Source organism: Acomys minous (genome assembly GCF_964271855.1).
Source record: "Acomys minous genome assembly, chromosome: 8".
NCBI lineage: Eukaryota > Metazoa > Chordata > Mammalia > Rodentia > Muridae > Acomys > Acomys minous.
Window position 1 is genome coordinate 104,332,189 of NC_140489.1, and position 19,280 is coordinate 104,351,468.

At 44.7% G+C, this 19,280-nt stretch overlaps 1 protein-coding gene across 5 annotated transcripts in view; it reads left to right on the forward strand.

Annotated features, from left to right (window-relative positions):
• The window catches only part of CLIP4 (CAP-Gly domain containing linker protein family member 4), a 79,381-nt gene that overhangs the window by 23,106 nt on the left and 36,995 nt on the right, over positions 1-19,280 (forward strand). For 4 of the 5 annotated variants that reach the window (XM_084792621.1, XM_084792620.1, XM_084792624.1 and 1 more), the window contains exons 3-7: positions 9,024-9,163; positions 11,031-11,157; positions 12,005-12,166; positions 13,854-13,972; positions 17,107-17,343. In XM_084792621.1, coding sequence (XP_084648747.1) covers positions 9,024-9,163; positions 11,031-11,157; positions 12,005-12,166; positions 13,854-13,972; positions 17,107-17,343 — 785 coding nt within the window. The remainder of the gene's footprint in view (positions 1-9,023; positions 9,164-11,030; positions 11,158-12,004; positions 12,167-13,853; positions 13,973-17,106; positions 17,344-19,280) is intronic. The other variant, XM_084792623.1, reaches the window with a different exon arrangement.

The following is a 19,280-nucleotide window of genomic DNA, read 5'->3' on the forward strand; positions in this document are numbered from 1 at the left end:
CATTTCATTTGTGAGGCTTCAAACATAGCCAACCAGCCTCTTGCAGATTAGTTACTTTAAAAAAAATAGTATATTAGTTACTTTTTTATTGATGTGATAAAAAGCCATTACTAAGGTAGGGTTTGTTTTGGGATTATGGCTCCTGAGGAATAAGAGTTCATCCCCATCATGGTGGGGGAGCATGGCAGCAGGACGGCTGAGAGCTCACATCTTGACCCACAAACAGGAAGCAGAGGGAGAGAGAGAGAGAGAGAGAGAGAGAGAGAGAGAGAGAGAGAGAGAGAGAGAGAGAGAGAGAGCTAACTTGAAACAGTGGGAGTCTTCTGAAAACGTCAAAGCCTGCCTGCAGTGACATATTTCCCCTAGTTAGGCCGTTCAATCCTTCCCAAACAGCCATCACCTGGGCCACAGGTATTCCAATGCCTGAGACTTATGGGAGACATCTCATTCTAAGAGCCAGACCAAGGAACTACTGAAGGAATCTATTTTTCATTGTTGAGAAGCTCCAGTTATAAAATACTGTCTGTCTGTTGACTCAACTTGTTGGTTTGTGGGACTTGTGCTGCTTAGTAGGAGAGAGCCCTTTAGAGACCTGGAGGTAACTGGACTTTTCTTAGTCTGTGCTTCCTTGACCAGATAGTCTCCGTATCCAGTTCTGGTGGGCAGGACGTCTAGGCTCTTCATCCCAGGTGCTTTCTTCCTAAAGTGGACCAGAGTCCCCCTTTAAAAAATGGTGCACAGAGTGGTGGGCGTGGTGGTGGTGGGCGTGGCGGCGGCGGCACATGCCTTTAAACCCAGCATTTGGGAGGCAGAGGCAGGTGGATCTCTGTGAGTTCTAGGCCAGCCTGGTCTATAGAGTGAGTTCCAGGACAGCCAGGGCTATAGAGAAGAGACCCGATCTCAAAAACAAAACAAAACAAAACAAAACAAAACAAAACAAAACAAAAAAAAGAGGAGGAGGAGGAGCCCCATCCCAGCTGCTAGTCACTTAATAGTGTAACCCATTACTATTATTATTTAAAGGAGCTGTTGACTTTGTCATTTAAGTGTTTTTTTAAATTAAAAAATATTTATTTTATATGTGTGCATGCTGTATCTGCACGTATGTCTATGTACCATGATCGTGCTTAGTGCCCCCAGAAGTCAGAAGCGGGCATTGAGTCCTCTAGGACTGGACTTAGAGACAGTTGTGAGATGCCGTGTGGGTGCTGGGAATTGAACCAAGGTCCTCTGGAAGAGCAGCTAGCGCTCTTTCTCATAGGGCCATCTTTCCAACCCAGATTGTTTGGAATTAATGAAGCACTGTTACATGTTTTCCCTAACTCAACTCCGATCTTCTTCACTCAAGACTTCTTATTTCTCCAACATTTACTTTGCAGAGCCTTGCTGCTGTCAGTCTCTTAGGCTGGTAGCATGGCGCCTTGGAGCTCATTAGAAAGATAGTCTGGGCCTCAGAGGAGAGTTACTAGGTCAGAGTCTACATTGAAACAAGATCTTGAGGCTCTTGTCTCCATCCGTGTTGCAACAGCTCTGACACGGAACAAGAACTTTACTGTCTCCATCCTCTCCAGCAAATCCCATCAGAGGTTTGACTAGAACTGAAGTGACTTTGAGGCTCTGTGGAGAGTGACAGCTTTAAGTTCTCTTCCAGTCCAGGAGTGTGATTTTTCCCCCCACTCAGGTCCCTGTACTTTAAAATTTTCCTCTACAGAGACAGTTTACCAGTTCCCCTAGTACTATCAGTGCTAGAATAGGTATTTATTAAAAATATTTAAAATTAAGATTAATTATACCATTTTACCTTTTCCTTTCATCCATCCAATCCCTCCCAGCACTCTTCCCCATTTCAAATTCATGGCCTCTTTCCCTTTAATTGCTATTACTTTACACACACATGCATGCACGCACGCACGCACACACGCACACACTCACTTACACACACACATTCACACACACTTTTTTGAGAGGCTCTTCAGGTGTGTACTCATATCTGTTTAGAAATGCCTCCGTTAGAAATGTGCAATGCCTGGGAAAGTGACTAGTGGATGGTGGGTGAACTGAATCAGGAAAACAAAGCCCATTAACCGTGGCTGGTAAGAAACACACCTGAATTTATGCTTTAAGAAGCCAGGCAGGCTGGGCTGGAAAACTGACTTCTTCTTCCAGATTCTTCTCTGTCGATGCGATAGGGTGGCAGCCCTGCCACGTTTCTCAGTCCTCTCTCCTCCTCCTTCCTCTTCCCCGGGCATCTGCAGGATGCCGAGCAGTGCTTGGCAGGATGTCCGCAGGTTCTTCTGATGGCTCTTGTTCCTGTAGTTTTTGTTGTTTGATTCCTGGGGAGATAGTTTGCCACGTTAGTGGAGATGTAAAAGGGTTTAAGACGGATGGAGCTAGAAATGATCATCCTGAGTGAGTTAACCCAGACCCAGATCACATATACTCACTTATAATTGGCCACTAGCCCAACAGAGATGTCCCCTGAAAGCCTTCACTTAGCTGGAGATTGGGATAGATACTGGGACTTCCCATTGGGACTCTGGGTGAGAGAGGTAAGGAAGAATGGGGAAATAGAAGGATCCAGAGGATCCTAGAAACCTACAAGAAGACCATTAAGGCTGGCGGATCTGGACCCAAGTGGGTCAGCTCAAACTACAGTATCAACCAAGGACAATGCATGTAGTAAACCTAGAACCCTATCCAGATCTAGCTAACAGACAGCACATTCTCCACAGTTGGGTGGAGAGAGGGCACTGACGCAGACATGAATTCTGGTGCCCCCTATTTGATCACTCTCCCTTGGTGGGGAGGCCTGGTGACACTCAGAGGAAGAGTAAGCAGGCTACCAGGATGAGACCTGATAGGCTCTGATCTTATAGTGGGTCCCCTTCTGTCACAGACCTAGAGGAGGGGAATAGGATGAAAGAGCGGGGGGGGGGGGAACGGAAAGATACAAGGGAGAAGATAACAATTGAGATGTAATCTGAAGGAGTTACACAGCACCCAGGGTGCCTTGAAGCCAGGGTGTCTACTTATGCAGCTTGACCCTGCTGAAAAGGTCAAACGGTCAGATCCAGGCATCACCTTTCCAGGCCAGTTCGTGTTTTCCAGAGATTGTGCAGCAGGACTTCAGTGTTCCTGAGTGACTGAGATAGGTCACAGCATGGTGCCCGAGTGAAGAATCTTCCGACATAATATGATAAATCGTCCAAGGCCACATAGTGCCTCATAAAATTCTGGCTGGTTATTCTGTAGGTTCTTGGAATAGGTAGGGCTCCTTCCAGTGAGACTCAAGTGCAGTGTTTACTGTTGTCTTTCCTAGGAAGCCAGGCATGGGCATATTGTCTTTGGAAGCAGTTCTGAGTCATCTTACATTAGTGCTTTTCACAGAGGAACCTGCCATGATCACTAGTACACGAGAGCATTCCCCTTCAGGAGGTATCAGGATGCTCCAGCCTTCTCCAAAGTGGCTCTCAGCCTTCCCAGTGCTGCGGCCCTGTAGTGCAGCTCCTCATGTTGTGATGACCCCCAACTATAAAGTTACTTTTATTGCCATTTCATAGCTGTAATTTTGCTACTGTTATGAATCATAATGTTAAACATCTGTGTTTTCTGATGGTCTTGGGCAACCCCTGTGAGAGGGGTGTGCAGTCCCCAAAGGAGTTGTGACCCACAGGTTGAGAATCAGTGCTCTACCCAATTTGTAACAGTAGCCGTTGGGTATTTAAGGGACGGTTCAAAGTTAATGTTCGAAACAAATGCTATAAACTCCTTCCAGACAGTTGGGGTTCTGGATTCGTGCTTGAGTCTTTGCTGAGTTGAGGGCAGTGCTTTCAGTGGATGGATTGCCCTGGCTTCCAGTTTGAATGTTCGGTGATGCCATCTGGTATGTTGGCAAACTCTTAAGTAGCCACAGAGCAGCATGTATGAAGTCACTCACATGTGAACTGTAGTGGCGACCTCCCTGAGGTTCACTTGGGTATTGAGAAGTCAAAGGAAAGGCACTTTCAGAAAATTGGATATGTTGGTTTGGCAAGTGCTGGCCTGCTATTGGGGAAACCTGGAGAAACGCAGGGTCCGGTTGGGCTTACAGATACTAAAACCGCACCCGGGTAGGACCAGAGTCTGACCACAGGAGCAGCATGGTTCTCTATGGAAGCACACCCTTTTCTGCTCCCGTCCACGTTTCTTAACCAGAGACAGTCACAGTCAAACCAGCAGGCTTTAACATCAGTCTAGTCTATTTAACCTTGGCCTGGTTATTCCCAGAAGTGCTTCAGAAAAGCCAGCTCTGTGCTTCTCCTCACATGGGACAGCTAGCCAGAGCTTCCTTGGCGCCATGGAGTCAGCCAGGTTCCTTCAGGCTGTCTGGAAATACGGAGTTTCAGAGCAGACTGTTAAAGTCATTCCGAGCCAAGACGTCAAGCCAGAGCCTTACGCCCTGTGGCCTGTTAGAAGGAAAACAGGTTCTCCTCAGCCTCGTGTTGTGAAAGTGAAGAATGCGCAGCAAGGCCTCGAGAATTCTGGATTCAGACAGAGGGATGAACTTAGAAGAATGTGCCGCTGCTTTTGCTTATAAAGGCTTACTTTCCCACACTGCTGTTAAGTTGTAGGCCTTAGGTGGTGGTGGGGGGGGAAGGGGACACTTTAAATCTGGACAACAAAACATGGAAGTGGCAGAACTATTTCAAACAAGGTCATAAGCACAGCCACCCTGCTTGAGTGTGCTTGAGTCTTGCTCTGCGGAGCTCAGGCCCACTGCCTCATGGTTGCTTAGCTTTCCAGAGGGCTCTGGAGGGTCTTGCCCAGCCTGGTGGTGCAGTTTTTAAGTTACCAGAAACCTGTAGTTCACAGGCTTTCCCATAATCCTCTTGCATCTGTGCATCTGTGCATCTGTATAATACATGCTTTGAAAAGCTTTCAGAAAGACATTGGAGTAAAATTTAAAAAAAATCTGTAGGTGATTCAGGAGTTAAGACCATGGTTAAAGGCTTAATGGGAGTTCATTATAATGTAATTGATGTAGAAAAGTGATTATTTCTCTAACATTTCAGATAATTTGAATTATAGCTGTTATATATGATATATATGTATAATTGTAAATTTTACCAGGACCTACCAGATTCCTATCATCTATCAATCCTCTGTCTGTAACATAGAGAGTGACGTGTCCTCCGTCATAAAGTTAAGCAACACTTGCTATTTGTCAGATTTAAAGCTGCTCAGTTGAACACACACCATCAGCCTCTAATTAGTTTTATTTTTGCTTATTAATTCTTCCCAAGCAAATAAGTCTAATTAGTTCTCTCTCTCTCTCTCTCTCTCTCTCTCTCTCTCTCTCTCTCTCTCTCTCTCTCTCAGTGTGTGTGTGTGTGTATGTATATATTGAAAGGGAACCAAATCATTTTCATTTAAAATTTTTGAGTTCTCTGAAAAGCCCCAAAGTTACGGCAATGTGAAATCAGAATAACTTTAGATTTTGAGTTTTGAGAAGTTTGTAAAGAAAAAAAAAGTCAGGAGATTAAATACTGCTGTTCCCAGTTTCCCATTCAACCAAAGTGACAGAAATTTCAAAGGCAAATAGGACAAGCTATATAGTTTCAAAGAAGATGAGAAAAACCCCTTGGTTCCTTTCATTAAAAAGCTGAAGCATTCAAAGATGGCACAAGGCAGAGGACATTACCTTGACAAACCTAGAATCCTCGTTTCCTAGGAGGGTCCCCTGAAAGGTGAAAACCCTTTACATGGCCACCAGGAACAGACCAGAGAGCGAGCTGACCAACATGGGAGAAGACGTCATGGCAACAGAGCCGTGCAGGGGCTGCCCACTGAGCTCACCCCAGAGTCCTCTTCTCTTTCCAGCTCCCTGCAGCCATGTGGTTCTGCCCTTTCTGTAGTGAAAACTGTATCCTCATACTTAATACCTCTTAGCTGCGGTGCTCGCACTCTCAGGTGTCGGATGCACCATTTCATAATTTCTAGACACGTTTCCTCAACATACTCTTGTTCAGTGTAGCACAAAACATATTTATTAACTCCAGATAATTGTGGTGGATACATGTAGGTTTAGCAATTGATATTTATTTTATTATAGAGATTTATATCAACTCGTAGACTTATAATTATATTAGGTGATCCTCAAAACTGTTAGAAGACTTTACATAGCTAACTATCTTATTTTTTTTTACTCAGGACTTTTTTTCATCGTAAGCTAAGTAGTAATTCCCATTTTTATAATGTGTGCTTTTTTGAGTAGGAAGACCAGGTAGAATGAAGTTTAAATTCTGCATATATTTCCTTCTGGTAACTCTGAAGCAGAATCGTTTTTTGAAAAGTAAAGAAAGGAATAGAATTTTCATTTACTAAAATCACATCCGGAGAACCATTTGTATTAGTTCTTAATTTTCTGCATGTTTTAGGAATAGCTTTTACTTACATCTATTTAGCAACACATGAGCAGACCTGAACAGAAATATTTTACCTTTTGTTTTAAAACTTTAGAGGTGTGCCAGGTAGAATAGTAGTACAAGGCTTCCTAGAGTTAGGGTCACCACTGCTGTGATGAAGTGCCGTGACCAAAACAGCTCAGGGAGGAAGGGGTGTATTTGACTTCCCGTCCATACCACTGTTCATCATCAACGTAGGTCAGGACAGGAACTCAAACAGGGTAGGAACCAGGAGGCAGGAGCTGAGGCAGAGGCCATGGAGGGGTGCTGCTTACCGACTTGCTCCTTGTGGCTTGCTCAGGAGCCCAGAAAGGCCAGCCCAGGGATGTCACCATCCCACAGTGGGCTGGGCCCTCCCACACCAATCACTAATAAAGGACACAGGGTGGGCACTGTGCATGCCTAGTAGACACCAAGGCTTCCTGCCCAGCCACAGCTTTCTACCTATGGCTTTCATTTGCGTGCTCTAGTAATCCTGTTAGAGAGGCTATTTTTGAGTCCTTGAGGTTTTAGACACTTGTCCCACAAAGACTGCACGCCATGCTCTTGGAGAGGCTCAGGAGCCTTTGTTTTCAGGTAGCCTTACGGTTGGCATCTCACTTCAGTTAAAGGCTTCCTGAAGTTGTCACTGTAATGCCAGCTTTCACCCACTTTCCCAAAAAGGCACCGCTTACTGATCAGTAGCTGATTTTGGACCGAGTGGAACCCATCCCCGCTTTAGAGTTTTTAAAAGAACTTTTAGATTCTTTTTTTCCTCTTGACCTTAAACTTACTGTATAGCCAAGACTGGCCTTAAACTTACTGTGTTTATGATGAACCAGGGCTGGCCTCAGACTTATGTTTATTATGTAGCCAAGGCTGGCCTCAAAATTGCTGTTTATTATGTAGCCAAGGCTGGCCTCAAAATTGCTGTTTATTATGTAGCCAAGGCTGGCCTCAAAATTGCTGTTTATTATATAGCCAAGGCTGGCCTCAAATTTGCTATGTCTATTATATAGTCAAGGCTGGTCTTGAACTCCTGATCTCTTAACCTCTACCTCTCAGGGGCTAGGATTACAAGTGTGCACCAACTACTCTTGGTATCACTAAGGGGTCTTAACTGTGCGAGGTCTCATTTCTCAGCAACTTCACTGAAACCCTGGGAATCACAGGCTTTCCTTTCTTGCCTGTTTAAATGGAACAGTACGACCTACAAGGAGGCTGCAGGAGAGGGCATGCACAGAATCAGAAGGCTGACACTCCCTTCATAGATGCCCTCAGTCTGTGCCTCTCCTTCACCCCAAATGGACAAACTTAAAGAGCTCAGGAATCCCAGGACTGTGGCTGCTCTCACAATCTGAACTCAACCAGTTAGTTCATGGAAATGATGCAACTGAGGAAGGAAGGCAGACAGCTGAGACAGAGCTGGTTTCCACCCTGTGCTGTCACTTCTTAGTTGTGTGACTTTGGGCCGCTTGTATATGCTTTCATTTTCCCTTATGCGAAACTTGAACCACAATTTTTGGGGACTTATATGGTGTTTGTTAAACTGTATGTGCTCAGCAAATGTTGGTTGGACTCTTTCCCAGTTTTAGATTTTTCTGCCTTTTATAGTTTCTCTTTTGGATTAAGATGGTAGAATCTGAGTTTCTTCTGAAGTGTTGTATTTCTTCACAAGCCAGCCTCATCTAGGTTTTTTTTTTGGTGTGTGTGTGTGTGTGTGTGTGTGTGTGTGTGTGTGTGTGTGTGTGTGGTTTCACTGGTGCACAGTCACACTGTCCCCTTGCTGCTTCTTTATTCTTGCACTGCTGGACACTAGTACCTTGCCTGTTGGAATGGTGTTGTAGTTAGTTTTCTATTGCTGTGAAGAGACACCATGAGCACAGCAACTGTTGAGAAGAAAGTGTTCAATTGGGCTGGCTTACAGTTTCAGAGGTTTGCTGCGTTATTACTGTGGCGGAAGCATGGCAGCATGCAGGCAGGCAGGGTCCTGGAGTAGTGGCTGGGATTTCTACATGTGGATCTGCAGGCTGCAGGAAGAGAGAGATTCTGGGCTTGGATCAGTAGTGCTGCCCCCCCCCCCCAACCAGGTATTCAAATCTGTGAGCCTATGGGGGTGTGTTTTATTGAATCCACCACACATGACATTTTGCCTCATACTTACCTGGTGGGTGAGGACTGATGTGTGTTTATTAAACATTAGGGAAAAGTAAAGAGCGTATACATACTACCTTCTTGTAATGTTTATTTTTACCTGTGTTGTACTTATCAACATGAATGTACTATCTGCCATTTGTGTTTTGAGAGAAAAATATTGATGGAATTTGGTGATGTCTCTGTGTCTTAGAAATCACGTTTACGCAGCCAGGTTTTGCGCCTGGTTCTCGCGCCTGTCTGTTTTTATATGCGTGGTACTTGGGGGCCTCTCTGCCAGGGCACTTTAAGCACGTATCATTCTTGGGTTTGAGAGTTGCTTACTGTTACCTGGCTTCTTCTCTAGCCTCTAAAAATGTTTGCATCGGTTGCGGGTTTGCCCCATTATTTACTTTCAGAATGCTGGAAACCATTAATAAATTCAATTTGCACTGTTTTGTATTTCAGAGTTTTCTTTCTTTGATCCTAATGACGCATCATGCCAGGAAATTCTCTTTGATCCCAAAACTTCAGTCTCAGAATTATTTGCTATTTTAAGACAGTGGGTTCCTCAGGTCCAGCAAAACATTGACATTATTGGAAATGAGGTAAGTGGACCTGGCATGTTAAGCTCTGTGTTATTGAGACTAACGATTAGAATATTTTCTCCTTTTGAGAGGAAAGATCCTCCTGGGGATAAGCCAGTCACAGGTCTGTCGTCTGTCTGCATTTCCAGGTTTTTATGGAGCAGTGGGCATGCTGTGCCCGCTTCCACCATTTCCTCTTGCACCTGTGCACACTTCCCGCTGGTTCCTCTTGCACATGCGCCTCTGTTTCTGCAGACTTCCAGTGGGAACAGGGAGAGGCATTTGTATGCCTCATTTGTGCAAGGCAGTTCTACCAACTCCCATACATTTAATAAAAGCTTCCTGCTGCATTCATTCCGAGCTTTGGTTTGGTAATGTTGCAGGTTTAAATGCAATCCTAGAGTGTCTGACTTTTGAGGGGAGGGTTTTTGATACATACGTTGTCCTGTGTGCTGGAGGAAGAAGGCACATGCACTTTAAAAAAAAGTAACATTGTAACTGTTGGAATTTCCCCCCCCCCTCATTTCTGGAAGAATTGAAAGAACATATTTGGAGTAACACTGTGTTAGAGCCATCTTTAAGAACGACCTCCCGCCCACAGACAGGGTCAGGTTTTCGTTTTTGCTGAGTGCGGTTTGGTTGGATGGGCGGAGTCCATCTGAAGGCATGGATGCCTCTAGGTAATTGTGGGCCTTCTCAGGTTATTTTTTAAAGTTTAATTTCTTTCTGATTCTTGTAATTAAGACACCTTTACATTATTTTCCTCTTTCCCTTGCCCCCACTAACCCCTCCAGTGTACCCCACCCTGTACCCCACCCCTGGTTCCCTCTGAAATTCATCACCTCTTTCTCTCTGTTATTACATACTTATATCACTGCATGTATAAACACAACCTGCGCAGTCTGTATAATGTTACTTGCCTGTTGATGCTGGGGCCCCATGAGTCATCCCCCTTTCATGTTAGCCTGCCTATTGCTGTTGTCCGTGTTCTGGCAGCCATGCTGCTGAGACGTCTCTCGTGTTTCTAGGAGACAAAGCTCACAGCAAACTTCCTGTTCCTCGGGCTCTTATAATCTTTCTGTCCCTCTTATGCTGCGATCTCTGAGGTACGCTTAGGTATGGGAGTTGAGGGGCTGGGTACCATGCACTTGTTCTCTGCATTTTTATCAGCTGTGATTTTCTGTAATGGTCTCTGTCTGTTGCAAGGAGACATTTCTTTGATGAGGGGTGAGACATACTTACTAGTTAGAATGTAGTAAAGAATTATTCTGGTTTAGTTAAGTGGTGATAGTAGCTTCTCCAGGATCCCCACCTTCACTATCCCTGGGTATCTGGCTAGGTTTCCAGTACCAGGCACGATTTTCCTCCTGTTGAACTACTGGTGACTACCAAGGTATGCTCGCCACTGTCACACTCTTAGGGATAGCATGTCTTGGTGGGCACTGTAGTTCCTTCGTGTCATACCTGGGTAGGACTGCGGCTTGCTTCCTTCCCTTTAGAAGCTTGCATGGCGCCTTCTGGTACTATGGAAGCGAGTCCTCAGGGAGGAGCCAGCTCAGGTCCTCAGGGGCCTGTGTGTAAGCAGATGGTATCCTCAGCAGTGCAGTCTTACCTTCCACCTCTAGGAGGCAACCAAGGGCAGCAGCAGCAGCCTATGATGCTTTAGGAGTCTCTTGGACACCTCTGATGCACAACTCAAAAGGGGAGTTTTCATGACTGATGTGTTGGGAGGTTTTGCTAATCTATGGCTTTTTGGGTAGAGGAACGTTGTCAGCCCAGGTGGGGAAAATTTCATTTGAACTGTAGATGTATATGTTTTGGAAGGTTTACATGTGTATATATGTAAACTTAGGTAGGTAGATAATCCGATTCCTTATGACTCCTTCAGGTCTCCTTACTGTTGTTTTACGGCCTTCCGCAGATTCTTAAGAGAGGCTGCAATGTGAATGACAGAGATGGGCTGACCGACATGACTCTGTTACATTACACTTGCAAGTCTGGGGCTCATGGCATTGGTGAGTATGCGGCGGGCTCCTCCTCGCTGTGCGTCTGTGCGGTGCCAGCCAGCAACCTTGGTGGGGTGCCCACCTGACCGTCCGCTGAGCAGGTCCACTCAAAACGTCTCCCCAAGGGAAGCGTTTATACCTGTGACTGCTATTCAACATTTCCTGTAGTAAGCTCCGTGCCTAATTGCCCAGTAGTTGATAGTAACTGGTACCACTCAAGAATCCTCCCCCAGGGCTTCCAAGCAAGGCTGGGTCAAGGTCAGTTTTCTAGCATAGCACCCCTTCAAGACTGTAGGGTATAGGCTTATCTCTGCGTTCCAGTCCTACTTACGAAACATGTCTGGACTCGCTGTTCTCTGTGCTTTCCCAGAGATTAACCAACCCCACTTACTAGACCCTGTCTTATGGTTGTCTCTCCTTGGTTCAACAGTCTGCAATTGTTAGCAGCGAAGGGCCTTTTCTTCTTGTAAGCCACACAGTGCTCATGCTCCCGTAAAATCAAAACTAATTTATAGTCTAAAAATGAGATCAAGACAAAATAGTAGCCCAAACATTTTTTTGCATTTTGCACCTTGTTTTTTTTAGTGCCCTCACTCTGTCCCACAGTGTGGCGGTCTTACCATGCTCTTAGGCCATCAGCATTTCCCTCATAACCAGTTATGGTATGGCGAATATCTCCATTGTGTTTTGTCATGCTTCTGAATGGGAGTGCTTTCTTGGAATAAAATCCCAAAGTCACCCTTTCTGAAGTATAAATGTAGATCCAGTGTGCATTTGCTTTGGCTTTGAAAGAAATACATTAGAGAGCTTTTGTATTTGGGAATTAAAATAATTTAGGGCTTTTATTTTTCTTCAGGTGATGTTGAGACAGCTGTAAAATTTGCAGCTCAACTTATTGATCTGGGAGCAGACGCGAATTTACGGAGCCGCTGGACAAACATGAACGCCTTGCATTACGCTGCGTACTTTGATGTCCCAGAGCTTATAAGGGTGATTTTGAAGACATCAAAACCAAAAGGCAAGTGCTGGCTGATCTCTATTGCTAACAGAGCATTCCATGATGGCATCCAAGTTACCGTTGAGGAGGGCTTTTTTCTGATATGCTTTGCTTTTGTCTGCCTTCCTACCCTGTTTTACTTCTGAAGTAGTTTAGAATTTCTTTAGTGGAGGTTATTGCCCTTTCACAAGAGGCTTGGCACAAAGAACCACAAAACAAACAAACAAACAAACAAACAAACAAACAAACGAAACAGTGTTTTCTGGGTCTTCCCGCCTCTGCAGCTTCTCCAGCGCAGTGAGGATCTCATGCGTAACTCATTCATGGGAAGCCAAGGGTGGAGCAGCGAAGTGTTTGGCTGGCTTTGAAATAACAAAAGGTGGTTTCTTTTAGTTGCCATTCATTTCAGAAAGTCCTTGTGAATTTTAGGGTCCCCTTGAACCTCAATGGAGAACATCCTAAGGCTGATGTTCTCTCTGGATCTCCTCTTTTGAGAATAGTAAGAGCAGGGGAGAGGGAGGGGGAAGGAGAGGAGAGGGATTTCTGTGAGCTTTGAGAGGGCACCCAGGGCCATCCCTTTGGAAAAGGAAGACGCAGAGAAAAATCTCCTAGAATGTCAGTTTCTAATTTGCACAATTAATCAAGCTCTTTAAAATGCCGCCTTTCCATCTTCCGGATGGTGTTGGAGGCGAGGCTCTGTCGATGGTCCTGTGTTCCGTCATGCTGGAGTGTGTGAGCAGGCCTGTGTTGTCACCGGTGTGTAGTCATGCCTGCGTGGTCCCCTGCAGATTCATGTACAATTGCAGAGCCAGAGACTGTTAAACTCTTGTAGAAAACTTTCAAAATAGGAGTCTCCATTCAGAGAATTTCCTGTTCAAGTAAAATGCAATGTGATGTACTGTTAAGAAAATATCCTTAGAATTGCAAGGTTCATTTTCTTGTTGTAGAGTCCAAATTCATCTGCCAAGTAGTGCCATGACTCAGTATGTTCACACTTTTATCTTCAGGTCCTGGTTCTTATCTGTCTGTCTGTCTGTCTGTCTGTCTGTCTATCTATCTATCTATCTATCTATCTATCTATCTATCTATCATCTATCTACGAAGGGCCAGCTAGTCAAGTACTGTTTAAGCTTTTCAGACTATCCGGTGTCTGTCACAGCTACTCATTTCATCCATCAGAGCGTGGATGCAGGCTCAGAACAACGTGTCTGCAAGTGAGCGTGCCCGCGTTCCCGCAAAAGCTGGAGACATAGCGGGAAGGGTACACCAGGATCATAGGGCTCGTTGGCTGATCCTTTACCTGAAGCTGATTTTCCTACTGTGCCAAGGAAATGCCTAAGAGTGTAGTGAGCGGGTGTGGGAACCTGGGTACATCACAAGTGTGAATCACTACCATTCACTGCCTCCATTGCACTTAGTTCAGGACGGCTGGAAACTTCGTGGCATGTCACGCCATGTCACAGGGAATTACACTGAGCTAGGAGAATATTCTTTTGGAAGTTATAGAGCTAGGAGAATATTTTATGCAAGTTATAATTATGGAGATTTGTCCCACTGTGAAGGGGGAGGGGAGGGGGGAAGGGAGGAATGGCGGGGAGACTATATAAAAGGCTGAAATCCTCTCCCCAAAACCTCCTGAATCTTCTTGGAAATTGTGATGGCTGAATTTAAAACTTTTAACTAAAACAGTTGTGATGTTTAATTGTAGATGTGGATGCCACTTGCAGTGACTTTAATTTTGGGACAGCTCTGCACATTGCAGCATATAACCTGTGTTCAGGAGCTGTGAAAACCTTACTGGAGCTTGGAGCAAACCCCGCATTTAGGGTAAGAGATTAGAGCAAAGGAGTGAAAATATCTCATGTCCTCTCCTAGTCACAAGTTGAATGTACATGCTGTTACTAATGGAACTCTTGTATGAACAAATAATTTATATTTTTGCTTCATATAGAAAGAGTATGACTATAGCTTTTACTTTCAATAAATTTAAGTCATCATGGGGGAGTTTCTCTCCCATTCAACTATATAGACTTCCATTCAGAAACAGAAAATCTTAGTGTTGTAAGACTCTTTCATTGAGGCTTCTGACATGTTTATGAAAGGTTATGTTAAGCACAGTGTTGTATGTGCTAATGTCAAGTTCCTTTGAAAAGAAAATTCATGCCAAAAGAGTAACAACCAAAGTAAACAGAAAGTTCAAACAGATGAATGTTCCTTTAATGAGTAGCTTCTAAACCAGACATCATGAGTTCAGGGAATAACCCCTGGACCTTACTATGATAGTCATTCTGAGGTTTGAAAGATAATATTGCTACCGTGTGTGTGTGTGTGTGTGTGTGTGTATGTGTGTGTGTGTGTGTGTGTGTGTGTGTGTGTGTACAGTGCAGGTGCTTGTGCATGTTTGTGCACAAAGGCCAGAGGTTGCCATCAAATGTTTTCCTCAATCACTTTCCACTCTATTGCTTTTTTTTTTTTTTTTTTGAGACAGGGTTTCTCTGTGTAGCCCTGGCTGTCCTGGAACTCACTCTGTAGACCAGGCAGGCCTCAAACTCACAGATTCCCTGCCTCTGCCTCCATGAGTGTTGGAATTAAAGGTGTGTGCCACCACTGCCTGAGTCCACATTAATTTTTTATTTTTCTTTTTAGTTTTTTTGTTTGTGTTTTTGAAACAGAGTTTGTCTGTGTAGCCTTGGCTCACATTGATATTTAAGACAGGGTTTCTTTCTGTGGCCTTGGCTCACACTGATTTTTGAGGCAAGGTTTGTCTTGTATAGCCTTGGCTCACACTGATTTTTGAGGCAGGGTTTCTCTTTGTGGCCTTGGCTCACACTGATTTTTGAGGCAGGGTTTCTCTTTGTGGCCTTGGCTCACACTGATTTTTGAGGCAGGGTCTCTCTGTGTAGCCTTGGCTCACATTGATATTTGAGGCAGGGTTTGTCTGTGTAGCCTTGGCTCACACTGGTTTTTGAGACAGGGTCTCTCACTGAACCTGGCGCTCACTGATTCTGCTAGGCTGACTGGCCAGCAAGTCCAGCATCCTCCTGTTTCCGCCTCCCTAGCACTGGGGCTATAAGCACAATCACAAAGAAGCACAAGCTTTCCTTAGTGGGTTCAAACTCAGTGTTCACTTTATGAACTAAGCTATCATGTCTCTCATTCCCAGACCTTTTTAAAGAAATGCTTTCCCCTACATACACCCTCTCAGTTTTCAAAAGTGTAGACTTCAATGCCACACATATGTTTGTTACATTTTTCTAAACTGTTTTGAAATCTATGATTAAATTAGTCCAAGACCATGCCAGGAATCTAGTAACATCTTTTCCAAGCTGATTTGAATTTTAAAGGGAAAAAAAAAGACAATTACAAAGCAAGTGTGTCTGTAAAGCCCCATCCTTGTGCCCGTACAGGCCGTTTGAGGGTTATCACTGGAGAACAGTGAAGATAAGGTTTTTTTAATTAGCAAACCTGAACACTTCCTCACAGGGTCTAATGTGTGGTTTGGGGATCATGGAAGAAAGATATTTCAGGGAGACGAATGGCGTGGGGAGCCGATAGACTGCACCTGTGTGCTTCTGTTGGGGTGCAGGTGGCATGGCTTGCTAGGGAAACTGCCACAAGTCATGTGGGTGTCTCCTTCAGGCATTAGCCTCCCTGCGTCCAATTTTCTTTCTTTTTAATTAAATATTTAAAATTTTTTTACAAATACATTTATATTATTACACATATGTACAATAAACTGCCCAAAGCAAGAAGAACCACAAAACAATCAGGAATTATATAAATGTACATTCATAGTGTTTTGGCTATTTGTACTTGGCAACCTTGAAGAAAACATCTTCCCTATCTTGGTGCATCTAAAATTCTGAATGTAAATCAATATCTGTCGTATTACATCCCATTTTCTAACTGACCTACTGGACATCTCAGAATGTTTTTAAACGGTTACTGCCTCTCCTTCTATAATGGGAACTCTTCATTGTTTTGAATTAAAATACCTGTAGAGATAGTGTTTACAAGCTTTTCCTTGAGAGAACCAAATGACATGAATTTTTTTTTAAGGATAGGTTTTAAATTATAAACACCATGCAAATGAAGGGGGCTTATAGCTGGCTATTTCATCTTGTGACCCAGCCTCATAGTGAGAACAGGGCAAGTTTCTTGATTGCCTAAATTAGGATGCAATAGATAATTTAGAGACTGTTGCCTCTGTTTCTGAAATCTGAGTTGCTGCATGACCAGGCAGGTGGCTGAGGTCACAGAGGCAGCACGGCAACTGGTGCAATGCAGTCATATGACTCTTAATGACAGGGACAGGTTTCAAGGAACTCATGATGGGGAGACTGTATACCTCTGTGCAAACTTACATGATCTAAGGCAGCTGTGACGCGGGACCACTGTCCATAGGAGTGTGCATGGGTGTGACTGGGTCTCAGGTTGCACAGCCAGCCAGCCAGCCTGCTGCTTCACGTGCTCATGTGCAGCCAGGCATCTTCTCCACCCTGATACTTTTCCGTCTCAGTGAATGGAATGGCCTTTCCTGACCAGATCACCCCCCTCCCCCAATCTCCTTGGCATCTTGCGTAAATGCGTCTTATCGTGAGACTTCTCTCACGATCTATATGCCACTCAGCTCCTCCCCTACAGCCGCCTCTGGGCCCATGTTCTCTGTGCCTTGGTGTCTTCATGCCACTCAGCTCCTGGTTGACACACTGTATAATCTGTTGATGCTGTCTCTCCTGCAAGCGTGTGTACTCTTTGAGGGCGGAGCATTGCTGTCCTTTGCTGTGGTTATCTTGAGCACCTAAAGTGGTACCTGGGGTAGCGGGAGAGTCCATTGAGGAGTTCTGACTAAATACATGACTGTGTCTGACTTAAAAGCCCCCCCCCATAAAGAATTGTAGGTGGCCGTCTAGTGCTCTGAGCATGTAAGAGCTGAACGCTTTCTCCTGTCTCTATGGTAGAATGACAAAGGACAGATCCCTGCGGATGTTGTCCCGGACCCGGTGGACATGCCTCTGGAGATGGCCGATGCTGCTGCGATCGCTAAGGAAATCAAGCAGATGCTCTTGGATGCGACGCCTCCGTCCTGTACCATCTCTAAGGCCGTGCTTCCAAACTGTGACCACGCTACCAGCAAGGCCGTGCTGACATCTCTTGGCCTGAAGTTGGGGGACCGTGTTGTCATCGCAGGGCAGAAGGTACAGAAAGTCACTGTAGTCCCTGAGTTGGACTTAGGGTCCTCATCCTTGGTCTGTGTCTAGGGGGTTGTGTGCCACGTGCTCACAGTTTTGAGTTTTGTGGGAAAGTTTCAACATATGTGAATAGAAAAAAAAAATGCCTGAATGAAAATGTGAGTTTATTTATTTATTTTTTTTAATTTTTTTTGAAAATGTGGGTTTAAATGTAAGTTTACTCTTAAAGAGGGCAGTTTAAGAATATGAGCTATTTGAGCTTAATAGTGAAGGCCTCTTTATTTGCATGGGGAACTTTATTTGTATAGAGGAGAACTGTTGGGTGAATCTAGAGGCAGGAGCTGAGAAATGACCTTGTTCTGTCTACTCTGGATTGTTCCTGCCAGTGGCACGCCTGCCAGCCAAGCAGAGGAAGCCTTCATCACTCTTCTGTGTTTGCCTTTGAAATCTCACAAATAGGGAGCATTCTGATGCTACAAACCCGACAGTTGGGAGGTCAACCAGGGCCTCTTTATGCGAAGGTGTGATAGGCAGAGCTGCAGCTCCTGCGTGACCTTCATTGGGACCATTTCTCTCTTTTCTTTTGATAACTGTTTGGCAGCTTTCCCCGCCCCCCCCCCCTTTAGTGCCGGGACTTGAGCACAGAGTCCTGTGAAACGTGGGAAGCGCTCCACCACCGAGCCACACTCTGCTTCATTAGAGGTTTCTATTCTTAGTTTTGAGGTAGTAGGAAGCTCTAAGTGTGGAGTGGAGCAAGGAACTAACTCGTTCCTAGATATTAGCCTTTTCAGCTGCCCACAGCTCATTCGCGTGTGTGGTAGCGGCTTCCCAGAGAACCGTGCATTTAGCTTCACAAAGGAAACAATTATAGATGGGCCTAGGTGAAGAATGGCACTCACCAGTTGACAAAACAGTAGGATGCTTGTTAGTTTCTTACTGGTTGGAGTTGAAATGCCAGTAAATTATTAATATGTAGCTTTAAAAGAATTATGGGACCGTCAAGTCTTCTGTGTACCCTTCCTGTAGCTGTGTCTCAGAAGGTTTTGGAAGAGTGACTGTCGTGAAGAGAAGTTTCCCTGAGGATGGGCGACGACTGCACCACATGTGGGTGTTAGGACAGCTGTTTATATTTGTATTAGGGATTATGCTGATGTATATACAAGTAACATTGTACAGACCGAGCAAGGTTGTATTTGGGAACATACATGTATATGCATGTATGCAATAACAACTAATGAAAGAAGAGGCCATGGATTTTAAGGGGAGTAAGGAAGAGTTTATCGGGGCGGGGCTTGGAGGGAGGGAAGGGAATGGAAAATGATGGAATTTATTAAATCCCAAAAATAAGAGAGAAAAAAATGTTATTTTATTTACGTTTTGGGTTGTATAATTTTACATCCAAGTAGTAGTGTCTGTTATGTAGCTGAGAATGACTTTGAACTCCAGATCGTCCCTCTTTTCTGAAGCTGAGACTGTAGTGTATACTACACCCAGCTAGTTTTATACTTAGTGTGTGTGTGTGTGTGTGTGTGTGTGTGTGTGTGTGCATGTGCATACGTGTGTGGGAGAGAGGAGAGAGAATGCATGTGTGTATGAGCATGTGCATAAGGGTGGAAGCCCAGCGGATGATTTCCAGTGTCTTCCTCAGTTGATGTCCAATGTTACTTCTTGGGACCCAGGCTCTCGCTGAACTGGAGCTTGCGGACTCTGCTAGCTAGCCTGGCTGGCCAGCAAGCCCCAGGGACGCTGTCTCTGCGCACCTTCCCAGAGCTGAGGTTAGAGCTAATGTGGGTGGTGGGAATAGAACTCAAGTCCTTATGATGATGGGCACCCCTAGCCCTTGAGTGATTTTTTGAGAGTAGTACCAACTATGACTTGACTTCTTTAACCACATGGTTGCTTATTTGTTACAAGGCCACATCTTGAAAACATGCCTTCCTGTG